Below are 9,514 nucleotides of genomic sequence, written 5' to 3' on the forward strand. Positions count from 1 at the left end.
TAAAATTAATCAATAATAAGAATAAAGGCTGTCCTTCCGACTATAAAATAGGTAAATTACAGCTAAATCACAATTAAAGTCGGTGCTTTGCTAGAGATTGCCGTTTCATAATTCGATTCATGTAGTGCCGTGATTTTAGTACTTGAGTTAAATTCTTAATCAAGCATGGAATTAATAATATGCACCGCCGTAGGCTATAATACTCACGTAGTTTAATACGATTACTTGCTCGTGACTAGGCAAAATATGATAATTCAATGCCGGTGCTTAGCGAGTGAAAGCGTGGAAGCGTGATAGCGTTACTACTAATACGAAATAAGTCATGCGCTAGGATTAATAAGCGTATACAACGAGTAGATCTGGAGGTCTTCTTGTTCATGATTAGTTGTAAATACAGTTACGGTTGGCTTCATTGCAATAAAGCTTAATTCGGGTTTTAAATCCAGATGGTCTGCAGTACTGAAGATCCTTAAGAAATGGCTTCACTACCATTTAATACGAAAACTTTGGATAAATTTCATTCGCCATGTTCAGTTTGGTCGCATTAATCCTAGTAATCTATTTGTTATATTTATGCCTACATACTATGGTCAATTAGATTTAAACTTAAGAGAATTAGATTTACTAAATCTGGATAAAGCGAGAAATAGTCTCTGCTTGTTTTTCGAGACTTTGAAGGGGATAATGATAGCATGGTTTCAAGGATGGTGTGTTAATATGTTGCAAGCAGCGATTTAACTATCATTTTCAACTCTTACGTGCAAATTTTCTGATTTTCTGATTAATTTTATGTCTTTAACCACAGTCATTCAATTTTTTTTTGTGGATTGTTATATCTTGTGCGCAAGAATGCTTTGCTACACTAAAGTACTAAATTAATATTGCAAATTCTAAAGCTCGGCGTGATATTATTAGGATATTATTGCCTCTTTTAATCTAATAATAATTTACTTAGGGCCAAATCATTAATTGACTATTAAGATTTGCGAGTAAAAAATTTCTGTTAATAATTAAATGTTTGAATAATATCTTGAAGATGGGCAAGGTTTCATGCAATTCTAGAATAAGCTACTCAGACGAAACAGTTCCTTATTCTTATCATGACCCGCACTAAGTTTACTAAGATAACAGATAAAGGCTTACAGTAGTCGTAAAGCACACAATTAAATATGTCTTGATATTACTGTAATAAAGAAGAATAAGTCTGCATAATACATAAATCTTTCAAATTTAAAACCATCCGTTTTCTATATGCGGTAAATGCCAGAGCATGATTAAAACACAGTCTATCTATATCAGATAGTTCAACCAATATTTTAATGAAATCAGCTTTATTGATTCGGTTCAAATTCACAAATGCAGACTTTAATCATTTTTAGCAAGCCACTGTTTGAGATTATCCCAATTATTTTTTAGACAATTTCCATATTAAGATTATCTATTAAATTCTCTAGAAGACTACTCATTATAATTGAATAAATCGGAGGTAAAATATTCATTGTCGCTAACCTAATCAGTCATATGTTATCATCATATCCAAACAATAGATATAAATAGTTATTACGAAGCAGAAATTTTGTAATTGGTTCACAATGTTGAACTCGTAATTATGATTAGTAAGGTCAGTATTTTGTTTTGATGAATTTAGACGCATGTTTCTATTTTGGAACTGTAAGCTTTTTAAATGCTAGTTATCTCACACTAAGAAGAGATTCTTACATAGTCTGATATCCTAGCACTAAAGTTTGTTTCAGTGTAATGTGTTGTGTGGTATACGTTCCCCTTCATTTAACGGGTACTTGACTACTATGTTTAATAAAGTATGGTGCAGTACTCAAGCTCTTAGACATTGACATTTGTGGAGTTGTAAGAAAAGATTTTATTTTTATGATGGAATTCGTATTTAAGGAAGTTAAATACTGAACTTAGGTTATTGCATGGTAAATATGAATTTTGGTTAATTTTATTACTGTATTATAATTTGAATTGATCTTAACTAAAAGCATGATACTTAATATTGTATGCACATGTGAAAGAAAACTTATAATAAATTTTTAAAATAAGAGGTTGTTCCTAGAGATCAAATATAAACTAGCAAAGGATTCTACTATAATGCAATACTTACCACTTGAATCAAGTAAGAAATAATACAGAGATTGATTAAGAGCTATATTTCCGTCGTATTTTGATGTTCTATTACCGTATTATCAGATTTGAAGTAAATATTGAAGTTGTTGCCTACACTAAATAATTGATTAGAGTTGTTTATGAAGGCCTTCCTAACCACTTAGCTACGGCAATAGCTTATTGGAATTATTTCCCAAACAATTATCCATAAAGCTTTATAATTTCCATCCCATCAGTATAACGTTAATTTCTATGTATACTAAAGTAATATCGTAAGATAATTTGCTATGCATATTTTATAGTATTACAATAATTTTTGACAACCATCCTATCATACAGTATAAAAAAGAATAGATGAATTTACCAATGATTTATTAGTACTAATGACTTAGGCTAACCGATATTTTAGATTAAAACTTTTACACCATAATCTTACTCAACATTAGGTGAAACTACCAATTGCGTAAATGCGACTGGTAAAATAGAAAAATTATACTTACAAAACTTACAGAACTTGCTATTCCCAAGATTTTCCCAATATCAGTATAAGAATAATAAATCGGTAGTTGTGATATTTTGATTTCGTATAACTAAATTGAAAGATTATTAAGGGTGATACAATTCAATTTGAGTAAGAAATTTTGTAGTAGTGCATAGTTAGATTAAAGCCAAAATTTAGATACTTCAGCTAATAAATAAATGTTATTAACAATTAATAAAATCTTAATTACTAATTACTAATTACTAAGGCTAATTCCACAATTAATTGACGGAGTCTGTACTCCGTCACAATCATTAAGCTTTGGCTATAGAGGATTTATTGTCGCATGACCAAAAGTAGGCAGCTGTTATTTTTACTTGAAAATAGCTTTGAAGGGATATTTCCAGGATTTAGTGCAGTACCAAGGTAAGCGATAATTATAGTCTTCATTGACTTGGATGAATAATTATTAAAAATTCAAAGATATAAAAAATAGGCTTTGTTTATACCAACATAGTGAATAATATTTATAATCTAGCGCTAAGAGTCTGAAGCTAGTAATAACTAATTCTAACACTAAGTCGAAAATTGTACTTGCAGCGTGATAGTTTATAGTAAAGATGAGGAAAGATTTGCTAAGATAGCGAATTTGAATTCAAATATTTAAATTAATTGCCGGCGACTTAAAATCAGGTATATTGACTAAAAGCCCTCCTGAAACTTTTTTCTGAATCAATGTTTGTTTAATGGTCAGTCATGTTACGGCCATTCCTAAGAATGATTTTGTCCTTAAGATTGGTCACGGCCAATGCTAAGACTCCGGCCATTCCTAGGAATGGCCGGTGACGACTGCGGCCATTCTTAAGAATGACGGCCCATTCCTAAGAATGACCGTTCATTCCTAGGAATGACTGGCCATGACTGCGGCCATTCCTAGGAATAGTCAAATGACTGATTTTATTTCCTTATTGTAGTTTAGTTATAAAGGCCCACAATAGATCAATTTTATAGCACAACAATCATGTAATACGATTTAAGAACAAAATTTTTATTTTTGAGCATATTTAATTTAAGTAAATAAAGATTCTTGTTAACCCTTATTAGTGCATGGCATACTCTGATGGCATCTTGAATTACATAATACCATAGATGCGCGACATTTACAAATTTTACTGCTACAATTACGTTTGCAGTTACGATGGAAAACTCCCTGACCTTTCCCAACTGATACAAATGTTGCTGCTTGACGCAGCGAAACCTGATTATTCTTATATACATCATTAAGAGACATGAAATGCTTCTCACAAGATTCGAACTGCGCAATCGAGTAAAGCGATTTCAATATTCCAGCTGAAGTCCCTAACCGATAATATCCTTCAGCCGTTCTTTCCAGTACAACTGCAATTAAATTTCGATGATCCCCTTTAGCTCTATCGACATCGGGAATTCGTACCGCTACATTGTCACCAACCTAAATTCATTTTAAATACACCTTATAATTAAGAAGTGATACGAAACAAACTCTGATAAAACCATTCTTAGGAATGGCCGTAACAGTCAAGCTCTAAATTTTACGTATTTCGGATGTTTCATTGCTATATAAATGATCACACTACAAATTTAATGCAGTTTATTTTGTAAAAGGTCGAAAGCATTTAATTTCACAATATAGTACTGTACGATATCACCTTGATCCCTTTATAGTTGCTAAGTAATAGATAAATAGTAATTTTAAGATTTAACTGGGGTCTAAACAAGTTAATAAGTGTTACAAACTTAACTTGCGAACTACTATCCTTAACTAATAGATTACTTATTCCTATCTCCACTACACCCGGAGGTCTACTATGTGGTAGTATCCAAATTTTTAGCGATATTTAACTAATTAACATGAAAAACCAGGCGGGTGACGATTTCTGCACAGGACTTAGATTAACTTGACGTAATAGCATAATTTGGGTCAATGATGGTATAATTAAACATTATATTGGGATGTTTAAGAAGCTAGACTGGACGAAATTTGTGCACGTGATGGATAACCTTTACGTTGGAAATTTTACTACTTGATAAAAATTGGCCGTACTAAACTTAAGTAGCGGTAATAGATTCGTTAAGAACAATTTCTATTTCATTCTAAAGAATTAAAATCATGAAAAAATTTAACGGCGGCAGTGGCTCAACTTAAACTCTACGACAAGGAAATGCAAAGTAAAATTTATAAGTGCAGTTACTACGGATTTAACGGCATTTTTAGTAAACATTAAAACACATAGCCAATAACCAAAAAGATGGAACTTTTATCATAAAAGACATATCCACAACTTTTCACAACTCAGCTCAACTACTTCTTACTCAAAATATTTCCACATATAAGAAACACCTAACTTATAAACAGCAACAATATTATTATAATACTTCATTAGGAAAGATATCTCGAATTGAGATGTTCCTTACAAATCCGTAGCTTTTGTATCAGTAAATATTTTTAAACTATTACTCATACTTAATCTTAACTGAAGCATGAATGCTGTCTAGTGCAGCTATCATCAGCTAGAATTTGAATCATCTTACTACTTTCTACACACAATAATAATCAATATCAAATATTTTATAAACTCTCATAAATAATACCCACATCAATGCATTACTTATCTTAACCAGCACTGCGATACGGATATTTTCTATATTAGATACTGTGGTACTGTTAGGCTATCTTAACTGTAAGGTAACACCCTAATCAGATGAGTAGTAAGTTTTTTAATGTATTCAAGCCCTATAATTCGGTCAATTATACTTCTAGACAATCTTAAGGGTGTAATGTACCCTTTGATAGATATTTTAAGCCATCATTTGATATCATTTACTGTATATCATCATTAATAGAAATATACGCATATGTAGTCTTTAGAGCAAAGTAGTTCTATAAATTATGATAATACATTCGTATATAAAATTTTCAAAGATTTAAATTTTCGTAAACATAACATGAAGTTGACATTCTTGATTACTGCTTTCATGCTAGCTCAATATTTCTAGCGGAAATAATTTTAGCTTACGATATCCATAAATTATTCATAGATGATGCGTTTACGCTATATTATAAATTTTTTACTTCCAATGTTGCATAAATAATTTTATTCACAAGGTGAATAAGATATTAATATAGATTTTGTTAGAGAGCTAATCCCGATTGAAGATTTTTGTAGATAACGTATCAAAAAAGTATTATCATTTTTACAAGCATGGAAATTAAGCATTTCCTGAAATCTATAATGGCAACATTGTACAGTAGATATTGGCAATTATTGATATAATAACGGCATCTAGAATTGCATCACTATCGCAATTCTACGCTGCTATTTAAATGAATATCATTACGATTGAAATCGAATTTGCGACCACATAATCTAGTAACTGAGATGGAACACTTTTATAGTTGTATTAGTATCCTATATACTTATATGAAATTCACTGGAACAGAATACTGTAATAGATTTCGCTATAACGAAAATATTCCTTGCTGTGCAGGCTTACAGAAAAAAACTTAACCTTTGAATATTGCTGTGGTCTAAAACTGGTATGACTTTAAAATTGTGCTTTCAAGCTGAATGATTTTTCAGATTTCACTGTGCAGCTTCGAATATTAGTCACACTTGAACTGCAGGCAATTACTTGAACGGATTTCAAATGCTTTGTACTTTTATTCACTAATGAATTCCGGCAACATATTAATTCATGAATTACTTCGCGAAATTTACTACTTGCCAAATTATACAAGAGAGGATTAATTACAGGCGTTAAGATAAACATTATTGCACAGACTGACCATATAGAACTATATTGTTGAATAAAGCGATTTCTGAAATTAGGAGTATAATATTGATTAAACATAATATAATAATTTAGGAGTACGTACGGAACGCTAGATATCGATGAAAATATCGACAGAAATAAAATTGGAATAATAGTTCGTCGTATATTTTGATCCCTTTTACTTGTAATTCGCGCCTGTGAAGGTTGGACAACAGCCATATTATGGCATAATTTATAAATAGTGATACTATAGAATATTAACATAATCGCGATGGATACCACACACGTTACGGAGAAAGCTATAATGCTTACGATTAGCAAGGCAAAATTATCAACGTCGCCAACAAAACAATCATTTGGATAAATAGGATCTAGCTGAGTAGAGATGATCGGCATAATTGCTGATAAAATCGCCAATATCCAAATGATCAAAATAGCCTTACGTACCGTTGATAATTCCACAGATCGAAATTGGATTATTGCAACAGCATGATAACGCTCAATACTCATCACAAGTAACGTTAAGCAAGCAACGGGTAGTGATATTACGGCACATGACATATCAATCTTGCAAATAACCGTAGCCAATTCATAAGACATAAATCGTTGTACTGAAAAATAATCTAAAATTCCGTTGAAAAAGACAGCTAAAGAGACCAAGAGATCAGAAAAAGATAAATTTAGTATTAAGTGATTAAATGGCTGGCGTAGAATGGAGTGTGAGGTAATAATCAAACAAACTGATAGATTTAAAATAAACGCAACAACGCCAACACTTGTGTTAATTAAAGCAGCATAATAAGAAGTCTTGATGCTTTGGTTAGTACTTGCGTTGACGTCCATGTTAGAATGATACAGCTTAACAATACTCTAGTATATTTTTATGTATAAGTAATCGTCGGGGTAAGCGATGACGATATTAATTCGATGAGTAGTGGTGTAGCATATAATTGCCTATTTAATCATTCAATGATAATTTATAGATTCATGTATTAAATATTAGCCAATAGTTTGTAGATAATCTTATTGAAATTAGTCTTGAGAAGATCATACAATTCTTAATAAAGATACCTACTGTTATAATCTGCGTAAATCCAATGATAGAATGTACAGGATATTAGAGTTAATAGTATTACCCTACTTTCAATAATAATTTATAGCATAGCTGCCTTGGACTAGATAGCTTAATTATTTTTTTAGTTGTACGAATAAATTGCAAAAATATTTGATCATTTTCGCATTATTAAGATAATTAAGCTATTTATAAAGAAAGGCTTTCAATAAGACACCTGCTTTTAATTACAAATGGAATTTTTGCACAATCATCATCTATTATATGGTTTAATATTGAAAAAGAATAACTTGACAAATTCATTTTTCAATTTTTGAGTAGTCATTCTTCTATTCCGGATTAGTTATTGTTACTTGTAGGTGGTGGTTTAATAATGAATCAAGTTACCGACTAGAAGATGATGCGGTAGTTCAATTTTCGAGAATAAAATTTTTAAAATATTATTTTCATTGTTTTAATACGTTCTTTTCAACTGTTTCCTCACTTTAATTATAAAATTTGAACGATTCGTAGCGAGTAACAATATTGTCATGACGTAATCATCCTGTAATATTTCAATTGATATTTTTGAAAGCGTTCACTATTTCGCTATTTTGAAGTATTATGATGACAGATTGGAGGAGTTAGCATGACATTAAAACTTAAATTCTCCTTCTTCTTCATAGACCTTTAATTGCGTTATACTTTTTTGGTAGAAAATTCTATGCCAATATTGTTTTGCTACTCCAAACTGCTTTAATTAAAAAATGTCATACTGCTGCAGAAAGTGCTTACGAAGTATATCAGTGAGTTTAAATTATATTAATCTAGTGTAATTTGAAAGAAACAGTCGTTAAGTAATTTCAGAATATTTAATCACTTACCTACTGCATATTTTAGAACTAAATCTCTACACTTTTAAGATTATTCTCATAGCAAGTAAGAACATTAAAACTTGTCTATTAAGAAGATCGCTCTGTTTAACATACGGCAATTGAAATAAAGGATTAGTAATTCTCCGATAGTAATATAGTTAATATAACATGGGCAGTTCGCACCATATGCGGAGGTTAGAGCGAGACTGTATCATGTATGATTAGAGGTTGTATTAGTTTAAAATTAGAAAAGCAAAGAACTGTGATCATGGTGCTTAGGGAAATTAGATGTCTACTAAATGTCTTAAATTTATAACGAATAGCTTGAATGCAAAGTGTGAGGTAATGGCTAGGAGTTTTTTACAAATATGTTTACGAAAGAGTTATGGATAATGAAAGCCATAATAGAAGATGATCGGGGATCGATAGTAAGAAAAGAAGAACTGTGGAAGTTATGGCGGATGGTAACTAATATATACTGCTGTAAATCATTGTATAATAAAGCACTTTTTATCTACTTGTTTTGTGGGCGTATTCTTATTGCGTAGTAGTATAAACTATAAAAATAGCTGAAGGAGTTACATATTATTACAGCATATCTATAGTGACTTTAGAATTCAAGAAAATAGTGTCTGATACAATGGTATCTTGGTGCGTAAGACTATCGTTACGTATAAGTACGTTGCAATACAGTTGATAGCATGTTGTTAAGTTATAGATTGTAAAACTTATTCATTTTCCAGTAAGGGCAAGTAAATCAGTTAGATATCTAATTTATAAGAGAGCTCAAAGGTCAAATCGTGTTCAGATCATAACTGCCTCGTGCTATACCTGCACTCTAATATATTTCAAAATAAAACATGAAGTAATACAAGTCAAGGACTAAGACCGTAAGACAGCAATGTTGTTTGTTAGTATTAATTTCTAAGTAAATACTAAGTACTGTAGCTGCTCTTGGATATAGACAGAAGGTATAAAAGCGAGTTACCTTTTGCTGTAACGAGAGTTTGTTATTTTATCATTTACGCGTAAGGAGAAGGCCTATATCGTTTCTGCTGTGAATTTAAGGAAAAGTTTACGATTGTATCGGGAAGTTAACCTTGATAAGTAATTTAATCAGATTGCAATAATATCCGACCTGAAAGCTGATGATAACTTAAATTTTGT

At 31.1% G+C, this 9,514-nt stretch overlaps 1 protein-coding gene across 1 annotated transcript; it reads right to left on the reverse strand.

Annotated features, from left to right (window-relative positions):
- Positions 1–3,698: 3,698 nt before the first annotated feature.
- TRIADDRAFT_62538 (uncharacterized protein) lies at positions 3,699–7,264 on the reverse strand (the record flags this gene model as incomplete). The annotated part of the gene is made up of 3 exons (XM_002118467.1): positions 3,699–4,079; positions 6,869–7,068; positions 7,249–7,264. 3 exons carry the CDS (start codon positions 7,262–7,264, stop codon positions 3,699–3,701), a joined length of 597 nt encoding a protein of 198 aa, XP_002118503.1.
- Between the last annotated feature and the right edge of the window lie 2,250 nt (positions 7,265–9,514).

This window comes from Trichoplax adhaerens, genomic scaffold, assembly GCF_000150275.1.
Source record: "Trichoplax adhaerens TRIADscaffold_114 genomic scaffold, whole genome shotgun sequence".
NCBI lineage: Eukaryota > Metazoa > Placozoa > Uniplacotomia > Trichoplacea > Trichoplacidae > Trichoplax > Trichoplax adhaerens.